At 53.7% G+C, this 19,590-nt stretch overlaps 2 protein-coding genes across 6 annotated transcripts; one reads left to right on the forward strand and one right to left on the reverse strand.

Annotated features, from left to right (window-relative positions):
* Positions 1–4,192: 4,192 nt before the first annotated feature.
* On the forward strand, positions 4,193–17,686 carry SEMA4G (semaphorin 4G). 4 transcript variants are annotated; one of them, XM_058543782.1, is made up of 16 exons: positions 4,193–4,259; positions 7,241–7,716; positions 7,812–7,960; positions 8,242–8,304; positions 10,895–10,993; positions 11,110–11,203; positions 11,355–11,468; positions 11,636–11,805; positions 11,887–12,056; positions 12,356–12,500; positions 12,628–12,850; positions 13,243–13,358; positions 13,497–13,657; positions 13,859–13,920; positions 15,384–16,439; positions 16,566–17,686. In XM_058543782.1, the coding sequence occupies exons 2-15, from the start codon at positions 7,596–7,598 to the stop codon at positions 16,211–16,213; spliced, it is 2,517 nt and encodes an 838-aa protein (XP_058399765.1). In that variant the 5' UTR covers positions 4,193–4,259; positions 7,241–7,595; the 3' UTR covers positions 16,214–16,439; positions 16,566–17,686. The 4 variants fall into 4 exon arrangements, with proteins under 4 accessions (XP_058399765.1, XP_058399764.1, XP_058399766.1 ...); XM_058543781.1 differs by lacking the exon at positions 4,193–4,259 and adding an exon at positions 5,242–6,642; XM_058543783.1 differs by lacking the exon at positions 4,193–4,259 and adding an exon at positions 5,242–6,642 and having other exon boundaries at positions 11,968–12,056.
* A 641-nt stretch (positions 17,687–18,327) lies between these two features.
* Positions 18,328–19,537, reverse strand: MRPL43 (mitochondrial ribosomal protein L43). 2 transcript variants are annotated; one of them, XM_058543786.1, is made up of 3 exons: positions 19,373–19,537; positions 19,175–19,299; positions 18,328–19,060 (listed from the first exon to the last, which is right to left on the reverse strand). In XM_058543786.1, exons 1-3 carry the CDS (start codon positions 19,501–19,503, stop codon positions 18,819–18,821), a joined length of 498 nt encoding a protein of 165 aa, XP_058399769.1. In that variant the 5' UTR covers positions 19,504–19,537; the 3' UTR covers positions 18,328–18,818. The 2 variants fall into 2 exon arrangements, with proteins under 2 accessions (XP_058399769.1, XP_058399770.1); XM_058543787.1 differs by having other exon boundaries at positions 19,175–19,281; positions 19,373–19,534.
* Positions 19,538–19,590: the final 53 nt, after the last annotated feature.

Below are 19,590 nucleotides of genomic sequence, written 5' to 3' on the forward strand. Positions count from 1 at the left end.
CATGTGTTTGGTAATATTCGTTTGGTTAAGTATCTGGAATGTCCTGTTTCTTCCCCTGCCCGATCTCCTAGTTTTTAAAACTAATTTTTTCCTTTCTTCGTCTTGCTTTGGATTCTCCAATAAGTTTTTTAGCCTGATGTCTCCTTTTTCTGGAATACATAAAGCCATAGCTGTACACAGTTCACTTTTATATAACCTGATTAATAATTTGCTGTATACTTTGCAGTCAGGAGTTCAGTAATCTCATTCTTACGTTACCTCATTTAGTGTGCTCATTCAACAGCTACTGAGTACCTGCTACATGCTAGGCACTCTTTTGAAGATTCAGTGAGGATTCAGTGGTGAACAACATAAACAGAGCTCTCGTGAATCTTACCTCCTGGTATCCAGGTGAAAATACTTACTATTATTGGGCAAAGAAGACTGGAAAAGAATACCCTTGGCCTGGCTCCCTCATTCTAGAGCCCAGGGCTAAGAAAGGGGAAGGCCTACAATGCGAGGCAGGGCTTAGGACCACCTCCATCCTGCAAGGCAAATACAGCTCTGGATATGCCAGCTAGGGGCAGACATAGGTTGACACCTCCTCACAGGATAAACTGTTCTTATGAGCTCATAGAAGAGCTAGGCATGGTTGCATGGAACCAGAGGCCTCAGGTCCCAGAACCATGCCAGTATTTCTTCCTTCTGACAGGCTGGTTAGGAGAAGACCACCTGTGAGCATTTTTCTTCAACAGTGGGGTGGTGGGGTAGGGGAGTGACAGCCCAGGCAAAAACAGAGACATTTCCTTAAGTACTCACTGGGAGGCAGGCAGCACAGCCTTGTACAAGTTAAGGGCCTTGCCCTTGCCCTTGGGCCTGACCTCAGATCCCAGATTCACTGTGCCAGCCGATTGATCTTTGGCAAGTTACTTAACCTCTCTGAGCCTTAGTTTCTTCATCTGTTGAAAGGAATAATAACGGTGTCTACCTCAGGGTTTGTGAGGACTACATGAGCTAATGCGTGAACAGTGCTTAGCAAAGTGCCTGGCATATAGCAAGAACTGAATTAAATGCTAGCTGTTATTACTTAAGGGTCTTCTCAGATGATAAAATTGATCTTAAGGCACTTTGGGGTTCACTGACATCTGAGCAAACCATATCTCTTAAAATTGTAGTGTGTGTGTGTGTTCTATTCCTTCTGACACAGGGAGCTCCAGAGGCTTCTCTGTCCTGTGCTGTCTCTGCTGGTAAAAAATTAGGTTTGTGACTTTTTTAAAAGTCCAGTATGCTAAAGTTGAGAAAGGGGTGGTGGGTGGTGATATTCCAGCATTTTCGGACATGTCCTGACACTCCCTTTTCCTTGCTAACCATTCCTCAGGCTGGAGTCAAGAGAGGGCAAACCAGAAGGCCCAGCTTTGGGTCTGACTCCAAGAAGACTGGCTGGGAGGAAAAGTTAACAGGCAAAACAGGCTTCTGAGGCACAGTGGAACAGTGAGACTACAGCATTGTTGCACTGGTGACAGTCCCTACTGAAGAAGCACCTCAGCTGTATACGTGGCCAAAATAAAGATCACGCCACTGAAAGGGAGAGTGCTGGGCAAACCAGAGGTGGAGATGGCAAAGCAGGAACAGAAATGCTCCCACAGTGAACAGGAAGCAGGACAACTTGACTAGGCCAGAGTTCTCTTGCCTCAGGGCACCTCTGCTCCAGTTTCAGGAGTTCATACCTACCCCCTTCACCTAGGATCCCTGCTACAGTGAGTAACTGCTCTACACAAAGCCTAGAGCCAAACGCTGGTGTTAGGTGGCCATCACATCTGATCGTTTCATTAGATCCCGAGATTGAAGTGGGAGGACGGCAGAGAGATGGACTGTGGTCTGAATCTATATTATCAGAGGTACTGAAGTAACTGCCCGACTACAGGTTAGCAGGTGCCATGCTGAAAGAGTGTGATTCACACATTTTGTTCATTGGAAAATATGTGAGGTTCTGAGTCTACCATCAGGCACCTTAGAGGAGAAAGCTTGCCTCATAGGGTGTAGATGAGTGGGATGTTGAACCTACCACCACATCTTTTTGGCGTACTTGCCACCTCCTGAGGTATCTGAAGTCAGCACTGTGAGTTCTGTGAGAACAAGAGCTGTGTCCCTTAGCCCACTGGTCCCCTGCAGTTTAATTTCTCTCCTGTCTGGTACTGGGGGCAGCCAGCAGTCTTCCTGCCTTCCCTTCACTGTCACCTCCACCCCACTTTCCCACAAGGACTGCAGATTTGTTTTTTTAGCCACGTCTTTCCTGGTCTTCCCAGCTTGGTCTTCCTTACTCAATCTATCAGCTCTTTCAGGATTTTCTTCTGTTTTTTTCCAAACTACTTGCTGACTTTTCCTTTCTATTTCCCACTAGGAACCCTCCCGTCTCATCAAATCAAACTCACTTTCCTCTTTCATGTCCCTTCCCTTCTGCCTACTCCCCCAACACGTCTGTGCATAAACCTGCACGTTTCTGCTTTTGCTCTGATAATCCCCTTCAGGCTTACCCTGCTTCCCTATTCTCAGGCTTTTCCAGTCCTGATTGTCCTCTCTAAACATGAGAATGACTTTCAAGGCAAGTAACTTAACCTATTAGAGCCTGTATCCCCATCTATAAAATGGAGCTATTAATCCGTCAGGATGGAATGAGGTTACAATAAAAACACGAAGCTGGACACTCTTTGTAAAAGCATGTGTACACTTAACGTAAGCATTTCTCCCCAGCTACCTCCCCCTCCGCATACACACATCCTATTTACAGGGTGCTAGGGGAGGTGGAAGTGTGACGTGGGCCCTGCTGTTTAGTAGTCTGCAGCCACACAGAGCAGCCCAAACTACGAGACTGTATATGATGATGTGCCCAACTGAGCTCTGGGGAATTCAGAAAAGAGGGATGATGTGTCTTTCCCAGAGTCCCTTCAGTTAAATAATGACAGAGCCACTTGAATCTTGTTCACCTTCTCTCAGGCCAGTGGTCATCCACCTGTTTTCTCACCCCCTGCCCCACCGAGAGCTCAGACTCCTAGGCAACTGCAAGAGTCGGTTTCCTTCGTCCCCATGGCCTCATCATTTTGGTCTTGCTCTTGGACTCCTATCAATACTGTCATGGATGAGGGAGGGAGGATCAAGGCCAGGTCATGGCTAGAGCTCGGGTTTGATTCAAAGCCTAGAGGGATCTTGAATAGGCATTGGGAAGGAGGCATGGCCTGAGTTGAGGGGAAACTGCAAGGCCAAAGATTGCATGGGAGGACCGTCCTAGCTGAGTTAAAGAAGTTGGGGAGTTGGTTGTGAGGGGGCTTCCTAGATTGCTGCTGGGTAAGGTGATTGAACTTAGGAAGGACAGGATGTTTGATTGCCTGGGAGGAGTTCACTGGAAGATCTGGAGTAAGAATGATGTTCAAGATGAGCTGGAAGAGAAGGCAGGTGTCTGAGGGACCCAGTCCCTGAGGAGATGAACCCTTATACGTCTAAGAGTTGGTGGAGTAGAACAGGTGCAAATGGTTGTGGCTTATTTATCCAGAAATACAGCATTTTCTGTGTGCACTTCAAGTCAAGCTGTTACTTCACTCTTCCAGGCCTGACCCCCTTCACTCACTCAGACCTCAAGCTGAAGGACCAGGGAGCTGGAAGCCCTTGAGATGGGAATCAAGACCCTGTTCTGTGTTCAGAGCTGCCCCAACGCTTGGTCTCCACCTACCGTGGCCCTCCACACCCTAGGCAGAGAGCAGAAGGGGGTGGCAGGAGCACAAGAAGTGAGGTCCAGGTTAGAGGACAAGCCAGAGGTCCCTCGGCGAGTTAAGCCCCCAGAGGGCAGTTTTGCACGTCCCCAGCAGTAGGCAAGTCCGAGGGGTCCTAGGGCTATAGGGGAGGGAAGGTGGACTTAGCCCGTCGAGGGTGCGCAGGATGGTGAGGTTACCACCAGGAGGCGATACCAGGGCCGTGGCCCTTGGGGGCGGGGTACGACAGATGCCCGAGGTGCTCCGTTTGAGCCCTGGCCTCAAACGGTCTCTATTGTGTGTGCGGGGGGGGTGGGGGGAGCGGTGTGTGCTGGAAGGAAGAGAGCGGCGCCCTCCCCCACACCCCACCCTGTCGGCCCCGCCTCCCTGATCCCGCCTTCCAGGCCCCCGCCCCACCCCCGGCTCCGCCTCCACCCCGCCCCGCCTCCCGCCGCGGCCCCTTCCTCCCGCAGCTGGTGCTGTGGGACCGCGGAGCAGCGCGTCGCCGTCTCTATGGCCCGGGGTCGGAGCGCGAAGGTGAGAGGCAGGGAGCGCGGGGTGGCGGCGGGGCCTGGGCCAGGGGGCGGAGGTCAGGCCAAGCCTTCCCCACGTCAATTCCACCCTTCAAGCTGGGCCAGGCCTTTCTCACCGCCAAGACCCCTCGTCCCGCATAAAGGCTCTAGAGGGTCGCGGGCCAGGCCTCCGGCCGCGCTGGGCGCAGACCCGCCACCTTGGAGTCGCGGGCCGGCGCGGGGCGGGGCCCGCGTAGCGAGCAGTGTTCCCCGGGATCTGGGTCACATCTCCCGGCGTCCGGCGAGATCGAAGGAGAGCTTGTCCTCGAGCTGCAGCAGTAGAGAGTGAGGTTAGACCTGAGGAGAGGAAAGAACCGCGGACTGTACAGGATGGTGGAGGGAGGGAGTAGCGGGGGAGGGGCTCTCAGGCCAGGAGAGCCAGCCATCCTACTGGGCAGAGGGAGATACCACCTACACTAAGCAGGTGGACATCTGGGATGAAGGTCGAGAGCCTGCTGATCCTACATTGATCCTGTTTTGGGGGGTGGGGGAGGGAGTCTCCCCTCCTCAGTTCCCTCCACCCTAGGCTCCAGTAGTAGGAAGGGGATCAGAGTTCAGGGGGCTGGTCCCGGGGAGGAACCCAGACTATGGAACTGGGGGTGGAGTGTGGGGTGTGGACTGGAGACCTTGAAGCCTCGTCGGCATTGGGGGAGGGGGGTGGCATCTCCGCCCCCCCTATTGAGCCCCGCCCTCCCTCCAACAGGTCAATGAGGGCGGAGAACTCCGGCCCAACTCCCCTATCTAGAACTGCAGTATACGTTGGAGTACAGGAGTGCTAAATTATGCGTTCCATTCCATCCTTCCTTTGCGAAAACTAGGAGCCTCCTTCTTTCTGGTTTAGGTACCCCTCTCTCTCTTGCAGAGTGGGCATGTACCCATCCCATTTGAGCATCGACGTCAGAAGCCTCCCCCCATCACTACACACACACACACACACACACACACACACACTTGGAATCTGGCCTTAGAATTGGGACTTTCAGGAAGGGAGGCGGGTTTCTGTTCTGCATCTCACCCCCAGTGGACACTGGCAGCCTCCAATCCTGCAGTGAGAACTGGACCCCCGTATGGACATATGCTTGTCTCTGCATAGATGTAATTGTGTGTTTGAGGACTGTGTGAACACACGTGTACTTGACCCTTATGTGAACATGACGGTGACTGACCCACTCTATCAGTGGGTTTGTATGTATGTCCCCTACACATACGTGTCTATGTATAGGACCCTCCTGTGATTAGGTGTACAATCCTTCATATGCACATGTGTGGGTTTATGAACCTCCTTGTCAACCTCTGAGGCGGTGACCTGCTGAATAAATGGGCATGAGAATACAACCTTACATGTGAATATGTATAAACATATGTGGCAGGCCCTTTATGTGTACATATGTGTGCACAAAACTCCCTGTGAATGTGCATGTGCATGTCTCTCCTGTTATTTCATGTGTTCACAGCCCGCCTGTGAATATGTGTGTGTGCATATCGTGTGCATGCACATCACCCTCCTCTGGACACATGTGACTCTTGTGTAAACCAGTATAACTGTGCCAGGCACCACACTCTGAGTGGTTCCTCTGACCTGGCATGTGTTCCTCCAGCCCAACCCTAGGGACTGATCCCTCCTAGCCATAGGGCTCCCCCCATTACTGCTCTAAGCAAATAGGAGGCCCCAAAGGTAAACAGGTGTGCCTCCACAGTGAGGGGTGGGGCATGGGCAGTTTGCCTGGGGCCTCCTGCTGCCCCAGCCCCCAAACCAGGAGCTGATGCCCTTTCTGTGGTCCAGGGACCCTCTTCTCTCTACTCATACTCCCTTCTCCCCCTAAGGGCTCTTCCCACTGCAGTGATGACCTTTACCTCTTGAATAAATGCTCCAAATTCCTATTCTCCCTCTTGCCAGCTCCTGGTCCCTCCCCTCTCTTCAAGGCCACATAGTTAATATTTGACCTGGAAGAGAGGGGAGAGGCCAATGGCCCCTGGCCCTGTCTGTGGGTGTCTAATGAGATTGGGTGGATCAGGCTGGCTCCACACCTAGCCCAGCCCAGGAAGTCTTCAGGAGCCACCTCAGAAATCAGGCCTGTTATACAGGGGTCAGAGGAGCCCTGCCACCTACCCCGACCCCATCCTCAACTGATTGGCTTGAGGGAGGGTTCAGGTGTGGGAACAGTCTCCAAGATGTGCCAGGGGAGGTGGCCAAGAGCTCAGGAATCCCATCGTCCATCTTTTCCATGTTGCTCATGTCTCAATTAACTGGGCTTGTACACTACAGCCTCCTGCATAGACATTACACTGGTGCAGCCAGGAGGGTCCAGATACCCACTCCGCCAATGCCTATGAGTGCCTGTTTGCAGGTAGGGACACGTGTGGATGCCTAGCCAGAGGGTGCAGTACAGACTCGCATGGGCAGGGCAGAGATGTGCACCCCCTAGGAGAGGAATGCTGAGGAGAAGAAGTGTCTAATTAAATAGAAATTCCAGAGAGAGCTCAGGCCAGGGAAAAGAAAAAACAAAGGGAAAACAGGACAAAATAAACAAAGGCCTATTAAATGTCTCTGCCCAGGCCTTCCTGCATAAGGCACCCCCGCAGGCAGCAGGGGCAGCTGCTGCCTGAGTTGGGTCTCATTGTTGGGAGGAGAAGGCGTTCTCTCTGAGAACCCGAGCTCCACTGAGATGGAAGCCTAGCTAAGCTTCTGATTCTGTCAGAGGAGGGCTATTACCTTGGGTTTGGGTTGAGGAGTCTAGGGTCTTGGAAGGAGGGCAAGTTCCCTCCGACTTTCTGCATCAGAGCAGAGAGATGGACAGAATGACTGTGAGTCGATCCTGATGTGGGAGTTTTGTAGATGCTGGGCCTTCTCCCTTAAGTACTCCCTGAAGTCTGGGGGTAATGCCATCTACCTTCTACCTACACACAGATCAAAGGGCTTTTTTCCTTTTTTTTTTTTTTTTTCAGAAAACGGACCTCAGAGAACCAGGAGTAGCCCTGCTGTCAGGGCAGGGTGACCATATCAGTGACCTATAACCTCTCTATGACCCCACAACTCCCTCTTACTATGGAGTTTGTATTTGATGCAGATAGGCAGTGTGTGATCCATCCCTCCCTCTGACCTCTTACCTGGGATTCCATGGCCACACAACCCTGTGATTCCATGTCTCCCCAATCCCAGGACCCTCCCTGGCCCCATGACCCCTGACCTTCCAAGTGACCTCCCTGGACCTTGACCTCTGTGACTCTTCTTCCCATCATCCCCTTGACTCTGGCCCTGGCTCCCCTTGGGGGTCTTTTTGGTCTGGGCCTCCCTAGGAAGATGTGGGGGAGGCTCTGGCCTCTCCTGAGCTTCCTCACAGCAACTGCATTCCCTGGACTCTCGCTTCGGAGACCATCCAGAGAACTAGATGCCACCCCGCGGATGACCATCCCCTATGAAGGTTAGACACCCGCCCGACCTCAAAAGGCAGCAGGAGCCAGGGCTGGGGTGGAGAGGCAGCCCCAGAGCGGGGCTCACAACTCCCACTCTCCCCAGAGCTCTCTGGAACCCGGCACTTCAAGGGCCAAGCCCAGAACTACTCAACGCTGCTGCTGGAGGAGGCCTCGGCGAGGCTGCTGGTGGGAGCCCGAGGCGCCCTGTTTTCTCTCAATGCCCACAACATAGGAGATGGGGCTCACAAAGAGGTCAGCCCCTGGAACCTGGAGCACCCAGAGGGTCTCCAGCTTCATCCAGCTCCCCAGGACCTCAACTTCCTGGAAACCGTGCCAGCCTTCCATAGCCCCCTGGTCAGACAGCGCTGCCCTTCCCAGCCCCAGTCTCCCTTACATCCAGTGCTCCTGCTGAAACTTACCCCACCCCAATTTTTCCCCATTTCCCTGGGATCCTATCACCTGGTCCCACAGGTAACGGGGAAGGGCAAGGGTATTGGGGTCGACGCATCAGCCCATTCCCTTTCTTCCTCCAGATCCGCTGGGAGGCCTCCCCAGAGATGCAAAGCAAATGTCATCAAAAAGGGAAAAACAACCAGGTATGTTTGTGGTCTGCCCTGTCCCTAGCTCCTTTCCTCCTCCTCCTCAATTGGGGATGTCAGGGTTGGTGGGGACACAGATGGAGAGGTACATATCAGCCAATCAGTTGTAGCAACCATAGTAAACTTTGTAAGTGCTGCCAGAGTGGCAGGCCCTGGGCACAGCACTTCCAATCCAAACATCTGGTTACCTATTAGTTTCATCTGTGATAGCATCTTAATCTCCTCTGGGCTCCCAAATAATAATCGTGATAACAATAAGTAATCTCTACTAAGTGCTGACTTAGCTATTATATCACCTAATTCTAAAATAACCCTATGAAATATTATCCTCCATTTTACAGATGAGAAAAATGAGGCTTTGGTCAAGGAATAGCTCAAGTACCCAGTATTCCATGGAGGGGTATTAGTGAAGTGTCAGCCCTTCCTGGCTAAGAACAGGGTGTCTGCAGGGCTCCCATGTGTAGCTATAAAACAGATCCATCTAGAGAGCTTTTTAAAAATACACATGCTCAAGGTCCACCAGCCCAGGGATTCAGATTCAGTGGGTCTGGGATGGTGCTGGGGCAGCTGCATTTAAAGAGGTATCTCCAGGAGATTCCGTCCAAGCCTGCCTTTTGGTGCAGCATGGGTAGAAAATGGGGCTGGTGAAGCAGGTGGAGCCCAGGTCATGGAGGGCTGTGAATACCCAGCTGCTGGGCGGGGCGGGGGGGCGGGGATTGGATTTTATTCTATGACAATGGACACCCTCATCTTTTGATACTTTAGCAAACTTTCATGTGCACATGAATCACCTGGGCATATTATACATGCAGATGTAACTCAGTAGGTCTGGGAAAGGGCCTGAAATTCTGCCATTCTAACAAGTTCCCGGGTGAAGCTGACACTGCTGGTCCCCAGACCACACTTTGGTTAGCAAGGCTTTAGGAGCACATTTCCCAAAGCATGTTCTGAGGAGCATTAATTTTCAAAAGAGGGGTTTAATGGTCAGATGAGTTTGAGAAATGCTGCAAGCTGAATCCCACAATGCACAGTAACACCCTTAAGGCTCTGAGAAGCCTGCAATAAAGGTAGGTTTACCCGTGGTTTCCAATTTATTTGACCACAGAATTCCTCCCTCCCCAACTTTTTTAATGTAAACATCTGGGGGAAACACTACTATAGGAACATTTATCTGGCCACAGGCACTAGATGGATTAAAATAGAGTGAGTCTAGAGGCAGGAGAGGCAGTGGGGGGTTGGGGGCATCATGTGGGTCAGAGGAGGGAGGCCTGAACAGGCTGGTGGAGAGGAGGGATGGATGCCAAAGTACTGCGCCTGGGAGGGAGTAGGACAAGAGAGAGGCCTGCATGGATTCAAACCCTGGGTAATAGGCAGGAATCATCAACAAGGCAAAGAATTCAAGAGGGCGGCAGCTTAAGGCTTTTGATGGGCAGAGAAGACCAGTGTGGCTGAAGTGGGGTGAGTGACACCAGAGGAAGGGCAGGGCCCTATCACGCAGGCTGGGAGCATATGGGACCCTGTGCTCAGGACTCTGGTGAGCCACTGAAGGGTTTTTAAATACAGCAGTGACATTATCTGGCTTACGTTTGTAAAATATGCCTTGGAAGTGGGTTGCAAGAGTGTGCTGACTGGTAGAATATCTCTAGAAGGAAACTCCAGACAATGGTAACAGTAGTCCCCTTTGAAGGCTACAGGAACTAAAGGGAGACTCTCCCTTTAATTTTTACATTACAAATTCTTGTAATTTTTACAACATATCCCTTTGTACCTATTGAATTTCACACTGTGTGCGTGTGTTCCTCATTCACTGAATAAATAAGTAGTTTCTGTAAAGAGTGGCAAAGGGTTAGGAGAGCAGTCAGGTGGTCGCTGCAATTGTCCAGGGAAGAGGTGATGGTAGTAATTTGGACCAAGGGTGATGGTAGTGGAGGGGAAGTGGACCAAGTCAAGAGACATTTAGGACAAAGACTTCATCATGGAGAGAGACTGAATGTGGGGGTGAGGGAGTGGGAAGCTGCAAGGATGACTCCTGGTTTCTGGACTGAGTAATAGGATGGACAGATGAAGTGAGGTGGGAAAGACTAGATGAACAGGTTTAGGAGGGTAGATGCAGGTTAGGGAAGAGGGGATGAGCTTGGTTTCTGAAAAGGTGAATTTGATTTGTTTGTGGGATATCAGGTGGAGAGAGGGCTGGAGCCTGGGGATGGATTTGGTAGTGTCACCCCTAAGGAGGTATGGAAACTGCAGGATTGGGGGACATGGCTGAGAAGGAGATGTGAGAGAAGCATCTTAGGGTGGTGAGAGCCCTAGAATCCCCTGAACTGGGAGTGCAGGGGCCTGTAGAAAATGCAGGAGAAGCTGGTAATCCAAAAGATAGAGGAGAGAAGAGGGGTCGTACCACCGGGAGGCCAAAGGACGGTGACTCCAGGGAATATTCTGTGTCCTGGGCAGTGAGAAGGCCTACCAGGATCTTGGAAATAACTATTGTCCTGTGGGTGGGGGTAAAAGCCAGACTACAGAGATGGACTCATGGAAGAGGCCTCTAAGGTGGCCCAGGGCTCACAGCCCTCTCCCACCTATCCCACAGACCGAGTGCTTCAACCACGTGCGATTCCTACAGCGGCTCAATGCCACCCACCTCTACGCATGCGGGACTCACGCCTTCCAGCCCCTCTGTGCAGCCATTGTGAGTATGCCTGCCCCAGCCCTGATCGCTAGTGCCTGACCCCAGACTGGTCTGATCTTGGGCCACAACCCCTGCCTGACCTCAGGACCACTGACTTCTGGCCCCTCATTCCCTAGGACGCTGAGGCCTTCACCTTGCCAACCAGCTTCGAGGAGGGGAAAGAGAAGTGTCCTTACGACCCAGCCCGTGGCTTCACAGGCCTTATCATTGGTGAGTGTGCCCTCCTCCCCACCCTGGCCCCTCATCCACACGCATGCTGCTTGTGAGACATGGATCTCATCGGCAGGACTTGCTACCCATGTGTGTTATGTGCCTTGTTGTATGTGACATGTCTCTCATGCCTGGTGTGTCCCTGCCCCAGATGGAGGCCTCTACACAGCCACACGGTATGAATTCCGGAGCATTCCTGACATCCGCCGGAGCCGCCACCCGCAATCCCTGAGGACGGAGGAGGCACCGATGCACTGGCTGAATGGTTAGGAGGATGAGGCACAGGATGATGGGGGGCAGGGGACTATTTCTTCATCTTTACTCCCCTAGGCAGTTGACCATCCCATCCCCAAATCCCCAGGTGTGTGTTATTGAGTTGGGGGGCGAGATCCCAGCCCATCTCAGAAGCCATCTGAACTGCCTGACCCACAGATGCTGAGTTTGTGTTCTCCGTCCTGGTGCGGGAAAGCAAGGCTAGTGCAGTGGGTGACGATGACAAGGTTTACTACTTCTTCACGGAGCGCGCTGCTGAGGAGGGCTCCAGCAGCTTTGCTCAGAGCCGCAGCAGCCACCGTGTGGCCCGTGTGGCCCGTGTGTGCAAGGTGAGGAGGACTGAGGTCGGGGTAAGGGTGTAGAGACAACCTCTGACCCTGGTCCCTGACCCCATGCCCCTACCTCCCCAGGGAGACCTGGGAGGGAAGAAGATCTTGCAGAAGAAGTGGACCTCCTTCTTAAAGGCGCGTCTTATCTGCCACATTCCACAGTATGAGACACTACGTGGTGTCTGCAGCCTGGATGCTGACACCTCATCCCGCACACACTTCTATGCGGCCTTCACGCTGACCACTCAGTGGTCAGTGCAGGGAGAGTGGGGGGGTGGGGGCTGGGGCAAGGAACTGGGGACAGCATAGGGGCTGGAGCAGAGGTCAATGAGGATGAGATAGGATCCATTGTGGGGAGGGCTGGCTGCAGAGAGAGAATTTCAGGCATGTCCAGCTAGCCTGGGGCCAGAGGCCACAGTGGTCTGCTGACCCTCAGGAGAGGCCCCGTGGGCCTGGAGCTGGGGTTGGCCAGGATAACAGTGAGCTCCCGGCAGGGTGGTAACAATCCGCTCAGTGTGACTCAGCTTCCTCCCCTATGTCTCATCCCTAGGAAGACCCTGGAAGCCTCGGCCATCTGCCGCTACGACCTGGCTGAGGTACAGGCTGTCTTTGCAGGCCCCTACATGGAATACCAGGATGGTGCCCGGCGCTGGGGCCGCTACGAGGGCGAGGTGCCAGAGCCCCGGCCTGGCTCGGTGAGTGCCCAGGCCTGGGGTCAGTGCTGAGTAGACAGAACCCTGGAGGGGCAGGAGAGTCTAGCCTTGTGGGGAGGATGGGCAGGTGGTGGAGTCCTGACGTTCACCGCCCATCCCCCCACCCCAGTGCATCACAGATTCGTTGCGCAGCCGAGGCTACAACTCATCCCAGGACTTGCCATCCTTGGTCCTGGACTTTGTGAAGTTGCACCCACTGATGGCTCGGCCCGTGGTACCAACACGCGGACGGCCCTTGCTGCTCAAGCGCAGTGTGCGCTACACACACCTCACAGGGACACCTGTCGCCACGCCTGCTGGACCCACCTATGACTTGCTCTTTCTGGGCACAGGTGCTTCTGACCCCTTGCCTGAGCCCTATGGTGACTGCTGACCTGAGTCCTTGATCCCTGTTGATCTCTAGCCTCATGGATGACCCTTGATCACAAAACCCTGGTGACCATTTCTTCAGTGAACATTCACTACTGGCCCCCGGTGACACTGGCTCTTGGTGACTGCTGACTCCCGTCACCAACAATGACATCTGACCCTGATTGCTAATGCTTCCGAACCCAATAATTCCTGCCATGACTAGCCTGGAGTTCCCAATGTCTTGAGGGAACTGCTACTGGTTAAATCCTTGTCCCTGACCTCACGACTAGCAAGCTGCTCCCATTAGGCTATTGCAGGAGACCGAGAGCAGATTCCATCGTTGGGGTCTGACCCTCTGCCCTTTCCATATCAGCTGATGGCTGGATCCACAAGGCCGTGGTCCTGGGCTCTGGGATGCACATTATCGAAGAGACACAAGTATTCAAAGAGCCCCAGTCTGTGGAGAGTCTGGTCATCTCTCCAATGCAGGTAGCCCCTCACTTGTGACCCTCAATATAGCCTTGCCAGAATAGGGGGGAGGGAGTGGGGAGGCTGGGCAGTGGTTGTGTGTGTGTCTGTACGTGGGACTAAGGGTGTTGCTGACCAGCTGTCCTCTCTGGCTCCCAGCACAGCCTCTACGTGGGGGCCCCTGCTGGAGTCATCCAGCTACCACTGTCCAGCTGCTCCCGCTACCGCTCCTGCTATGACTGCATCCTGTCCCGAGACCCCTACTGCGGCTGGGACACTAGCACCCATGCCTGCATGGCAGCCACCACCGTAGCCAACAGGTCCCAGGGTAGCAGGTGGGGGGTGGTGGGGGATGTGAGGGTCCCCTGTGCCCAGGGGATCAGGGCCTGAGGGGAGGAGGAAGGCCTGCCAGCTGTAGGGGGAGTGGGGAACAGTTGTTGGTAACAGGTCTATTGACCCTTCCACTGGGGAAACCAAAGCCCAGTTCCCCTTGTTAATGAGTCCTGATCTTCTGTCTCCAGGACAGCACTGATACAGGACATAGAGAGAGGAAACCGAGGTTGTGAAGGCAACAGGAACACAGGTAAGTGACATTCAAGGAAGTGTGTGGGTCTGGCTGCGTAGCTTGTCCTCTTTACCATTTACTGTCATTTGTCTGTGCAAGTATGTAGCTGAAGGGCTGCGTCTGTGTGCACTGGGCGAGGATGACCCAGCACAGAGTCTGGCACAGAGGAAGTGCTCAACAAACATTTGTTGCCCAAAAGAATTATAAATGAGGAAACAGGCTCAACATGTAAAGTTTCTTGTCACTTCTAGAGCTTATAGCCAAGTGTGTATGTGTGTGGGGGGGGGGGGCAAGGGCAGGCAATCGAATGATCACACAAATAATTATAATTATTTTCATTGGTTTTTGTTACAAAAGGAACAATTACAACTATGACAAGGGTTTGAAGGGTAATGGGCACTTGCCCAAGGAAGATGAGATGACTGAGCTGATATCTGAAGGAGGAGCAAAAGAGAATAATCAGAGCTAACATGTACCAAGTACATACTATGTGCAGGCGCTGACCAAACCATTCCATGCACGAGTGCACGGATTCTCACAGCATTCTTATGAGAGAGGTGCCATTAGTATCATCCCCATGAGGGGCAACCTCTCTGGGGCACAGGGAGAATAAGTAAACTGCCCAAAGTTAATCAGCTATTAAGCAGCAGAGTCAGAATTTGAACGTGACTCCAAGCAGTCTGACTGGAGTTTCTTCTTTTGATCATTGCTATGCTCAATCCCCAAAGTTAACCAGGCAAGTGGAGGGCATGGAGAGGGAGATGGCACCCAAGCAGAGGGAAGAGCAGGCAGAGCGAGCTTGGTGTGTTTGAGCAACAAGAGAAGAGGCTGGAGAGGTGGGCAGGGACCATGTGGAGGTGGGGGAGGGGCACGATTAGCTTAGTGTTTTTAAAACATCACCCCACTGCTGCATGGAGAATGAATTAGATGGGGGCCAGAGTGGGCCAGCAGTTGGAGGACAGAAGTGAACAGGTCTGAGACAGATTCTAGAAGCAGAATCTTGGTGAGGGTTAGATACAAAGGTGAGGGGGAGAGAGAGGCAAGGGAGACTCCCAGGTTTCTGTCTTAGGCAACTGAGTAGCTGATGGTGCCATTCACAGTGATGACAATTCAAGAAACAGACCTGGTGTAGTTTGGGAGGGAGGCTTTGGCCTTAGTTCCTGTGACATGCCCAAGAGACCTCACATGGAGATGTCCAGCATGTAGAAGATATTCAAGTCTGATGCTCAGGAGAGAACTCTGTGCTGGAGGTAGAGATTGGGAATCATTAGCAGATGGCAGAAATTAAAACCACTGGGAAGGGCCAACGTGAACCTTATGTGGGAACATGAGTGCAGAGAGCTTGGTCAGTTGTCACTGTGATTCCAGATTCTATGCTTGGTGCTGGGGACATAACAGTGACCATCTGGTTTGCCACCTCCGATGCCCTCCCTGTGATAGGCAGGCATTGACTGCTCCTCCTGTTCCCCTGCTCCCTTCAGGGCCACCACCACCACTGAAGACCCGCTCTGTGCTCCGGGGTGATGATGTCCTCCTGCCCTGTGATCAGCCATCCAACCTGGCCCGGGCCTTGTGGCTGCTCAATGGGAGCATGGGCCTGAGCGATGGGCAGGATGGCTACCGCGTGGGCGTGGATGGGCTGCTGGTAACAGACACACAGCCTGAGCACAGTGGCAACTATGGCTGCTATGCTGAGGAGAATGGCCTCCGCACCCTGCTGGCCTCCTACAGCCTCAAGGTCCGGCCAGCCACTCCTGCCCCGGCTCCACAAGCCCCTGCCCTGCCTGGGGCACAACTGGCACCTGATGTGAGGCTGCTCTATGTGCTAGCCATTGCTGCACTTGGTGGCCTCTGCCTCATCCTGGCTTCCTCCCTTCTCTATGTGGCCTGTCTTCGGGGAGGTGGACGAGGGCGCCGACGGAAATACTCATTGGGTCGGGCCAACCGGGCAGGGGGCTCTGCTGTGCAGCTGCAGACAATCTCAGGCCAGTGTCCTGGAGAGGAAGATGAGGGTGACGATGGGGAGGGGGCTGGAGGCCTGGAGGGTGGCTGCCTCCAGATCATCCCTGGGGAGGGGGCCCCAGCACCACCACCTCCACCACCCCCACCACCACCGGCTGAGCTGACCAATGGGTTGGTGGCACTGCCCAGCCGCCTGCGCAGAATGAATGGCAGCAGCTATGTGCTCCTGAGGCAGAGCAACAATGGAGTGCCCACAGGGCCCTGCTCCTTCGCTGAGGAGCTTAGCCGCATCCTGGAGAAGAGGAAGCACACACAGCTCGTAGAGCACCTGGATGAGAGCTCTGTCTGAGCCCAGCCTCCCAGGACAAATGCTCTTCCAAGCCAGCCTGTCTGCCCCAGGCTGGGCCGCTGCCTCCCCAACACAACCACCCTACCTTCACTCCCTCAACTCCAGGCCCTTCTCCCATCTTTTTCATGTCCCTGTAGGGCTGGCCAGAGTGAGGCCCAGCCAAAGCCCCCTCTTCAGTCTCCACAGACCCACTGTGAGCAGCCCAGGCCAACCGGTACTCCTCAAGGTAGGTGCTCCCTCAGGCTCTGCAGACCCAGCCCCAGTTCCTATTCCCTTAACCTAAGCACTTAAGAGGAGAGGATGCCATCCTCCTGCCCCATTCTTCTGCTCAAAGCCTTCCTCTTTCTCCCAGGCAGGGCTCTGCAGGTCCAGATGGCCTCAATGTCACCATCCTCTGCATGGCCCTATGTGCTGGATGGTCCAGAAACCAGACAAGACCTCTGCCAGCCACCAGAGCCACCCAAGCCTTGCGTACATTCACATGCGCACATGGAAGAATGTCTATCAGCTGGGCTGCAGGGCCCCCATCCCCACCTCCTGGTGCATTCTTGTGTTTCATCCCTTCTTCTGGACTTTGGATGCCCTCCCAATTGCTACATCTCATCCTATCTAGTCCTCTCCCCTAGTCCCAGCCCCATGTGGTGACCTCTTTGGCAAGAGCTTGGAAACAGGCCAGCCTGGGGAGGTAAGACTGCATCATTCCTCTCTTCTCCTCCCTTAATGCGCAGCCCTTATGAGTCGGCCTCCCCACCCCCTTGCCACTCTCAAGAGTGACCGAGACAGAACTCTAGGCATGTCCCTTCCTCGTGCACATGTACTTTACATTTCCAGTCACATGCACCTTCTGAGCCTCCCCTTGCTGCCCCAGACCTGTGTCTGTTGGGTTTGGTCCATGGACATTTCAGAGGGAGAGCCCTCTCCAATTCAACTGTCCTTGCAGACACTTCCCTAGGACGGGTGACCAACACTGCACTCAATGAGCCAGGCTCCCTTTTAGGGACCAAACATTTGCTACCCCTAGACCAGAGCAGGGGGAGGAGACATCCAATGTCTCACCTGGCACATGAAGCCCGTTCTTGGAACTATGCAAAGGGCAGAGGCTGGGAGTTTGGATGCTTGGCTCCCACCCCTGTCCTACCTCACCGGGGCACTTTCAGGGCCCAGGGGCCTTTGAAGTCTCCAGGCCCATACGGGACAATCAAATCCTGACTGAGCTCCCCCATTCCCTTTGGGTGAGGATGACTGTTATTTTTGTAGCTGAGAACGTGGAATGCCACGGGTTTTTACTGCCCTTTACCCAATCTCTCCCACCTCCACCCTACAATGAATGTATTTATTGTGAGAACGGCTACTTGTCTTTAGGAATGCCCTCACACACCACTCAGGTGGGCAGAATGGGCATGGGATAGAGTGGGGAGCCTGGGCTCAGCTCCTCCCCGCTCTGTTGGTTAATAAATACCCTCTTTCCCCACAGCTATGAGTGGTCTGCTTGGTCTAGACTGGCCTTCCCCTGAACACCAGGGGACAGGCTTCTGAGCCAATGGAAAAGGTGCTGCAGGGTTGGCTCTGCTCCCCATGAAACCATTTGCAGAGGAAATAGTGATCCTCAGCTTCCATCCTGGCTGCCCCGGGCAGGGACACCGGGCTTTATTAAGGCTCTCACTAGTCACTGATAGTGATGATAAGGGCACGACAAACAAAACGACAACAGTTCAAGAACTCACACAAAGGTTTCTAGATTCTAGAAACTCCGGATTCTTTTCCTCACCATCCCTTATGTTTTTAGCTAAGCCTAGAAAATGCTCCCTGTTTATCAGCCCTCTTGCTCTTCCCCAAAAAGCTTTTCAGTACTTCCCTTCCCCCTACAAGGGACAACATGAATTCATTTCTGCACAGAGGAGCCTGTCTCAGGGGAGCAGTTGGGACCAGGGCAAGCTTGTTACCAGGGGCCTGGCCTGAGAATCACTCTCTCCATGGGTCAGGCCTAGATTAATCACATGGCCTTGATACTAAGCATCCTGCAGGATTATTATTTTTCTGCTTCTGGTTTTAGGATAATGAAAAAGAGGGTTATATTTAAAATATGCAGACACTTTGAAATAAGACCTCAAGTGTGACCTTGGGCAAGTTTATTAACCTCAGTTTTCCAATCAGTACAGAAACATTCACACAAAGCGCCTAACCCAATGCCAGGCTCACAGCAGCCTATGAAGTGCTAGCTCTCTCTAGCTCAGTGGTTGCAAAAATAGTATATCAACAGATTCTTCACAAGCCATCCTTGAAACCCCTCCCTGTGATCTGAGATCACTATTATCAATTTGGATTTCAGAAATGAGGACCCTGTAAAATCTTTGAAGACTCTCAGGTTTCAGGGATGTCAACTGGGTAAGAATTAGGAGATACAAAATCACTGCCTTTTGCAGTAGGCAGCGGAAAGAAACAGGCAAGCTCTTCTTCATCTCAAGCAAAAGCTTTGGTGTCAACTTCCCCTTTGGTAGGCTCCATCTGTCTGCTGGGCTTGGAATCCCCTGAACCAAAAGAGAAGGAACCACCTCCACTAGGCTAAGAGCCCAAAGCCTGGGATTGGAGTTGGTGGGGCAGGTCTTCACTGCGCTTGCACCTGGGCTGCAGCAGGATCCTGGACCTCTCGGGGGCGCAGCCCGCCCAATGTTGTCGCTTTGTTGGTGAAGGGGTGCCACTGACCCTGGATACTAGGGCTGTCTGTGTGGAAGGGCTTGCGAATGCGGATCACGTCCAGGCCCGACTGGTCAGCCAGCTTCTGCACCAGCGTCGCGATCTCCTCGACCGATTTGCAGTGGATGCTCTCCTCGCGCACCGCCCCGTTAACTGGCCGAAGGGAGGCGGGGGTCAGAGGGAGCAGGCGAGTCAGGTGTGAAGGAGGAAGGCAAGCGCGCCGAGCCCCCCGACGCCGCCCTCCAGCCCCCGCCCGGCCCCACTTACGGTATTCGGCCACTACTCTGGGCACACAGCACGGCCGCGAGTTCACGTATATTACGACCCCTGGGTTTCGTCGGGCGAAGTCAGTTACCTCCCGTTCCACGAACTCCCTGAGGGACCCAAGGAGCCTGAGTACGGTGACCCCTGACCCGGGGCGACCTCCGCCCGGAGTCGCACCCCCGCGCACTTCGCCCGGCTCACCTGGCGCCGCGGGACGAGGGCCCGTCGCGGCTGAGCCTGAAGCTGAGACGCTGCAGCTGCTGCACGTAGCGACCCAGCCCGTTGTGCAGGACACTGGTCAGGAAGCGGCTCGGGGTCCCGCGCGCCGTCATGGCTACAGCGCCCGCCTGCCTCGAGGAGGGGGGCGGGACTAACCCCGAGGCTTCCGGATCCGGGGACACTCGCGCCAGGTGGCGTTT

The sequence above is a fragment of the Diceros bicornis genome, chromosome 6, assembly GCF_020826845.1.
Source record: "Diceros bicornis minor isolate mBicDic1 chromosome 6, mDicBic1.mat.cur, whole genome shotgun sequence".
NCBI classification, from domain to species: Eukaryota; Metazoa; Chordata; class Mammalia; order Perissodactyla; family Rhinocerotidae; genus Diceros; species Diceros bicornis.

Excerpts from the sequence above, each read along its gene's own strand:
- SEMA4G (XM_058543782.1), top strand. The coding sequence starts at position 7,596 with ATGTGGGGGAGGCTCTGGCCTCTCCTGAGCTTCCTCACAGCAACTGCA. Across the intron at positions 11,806-11,886 it reads GTGTGGCCCGTGTGTGCAAG|GGAGACCTGGGAGGGAAGAA; the intron begins GTGAGGAGGACT and ends CTACCTCCCCAG. Across the intron at positions 12,057-12,355 it reads TTCACGCTGACCACTCAGTG|GAAGACCCTGGAAGCCTCGG; the intron begins GTCAGTGCAGGG and ends TCTCATCCCTAG.
- MRPL43 (XM_058543786.1), bottom strand. The coding sequence starts at position 19,503 with ATGACGGCGCGCGGGACCCCGAGCCGCTTCCTGACCAGTGTCCTGCAC. Across the intron at positions 19,300-19,372 it reads CCCTCGTCCCGCGGCGCCAG|GCTCCTTGGGTCCCTCAGGG; the intron begins GTGAGCCGGGCG and ends CACCGTACTCAG. Across the intron at positions 19,061-19,174 it reads CAGAGTAGTGGCCGAATACC|TTAACGGGGCGGTGCGCGAG; the intron begins GTAAGTGGGGCC and ends CCCTTCGGCCAG.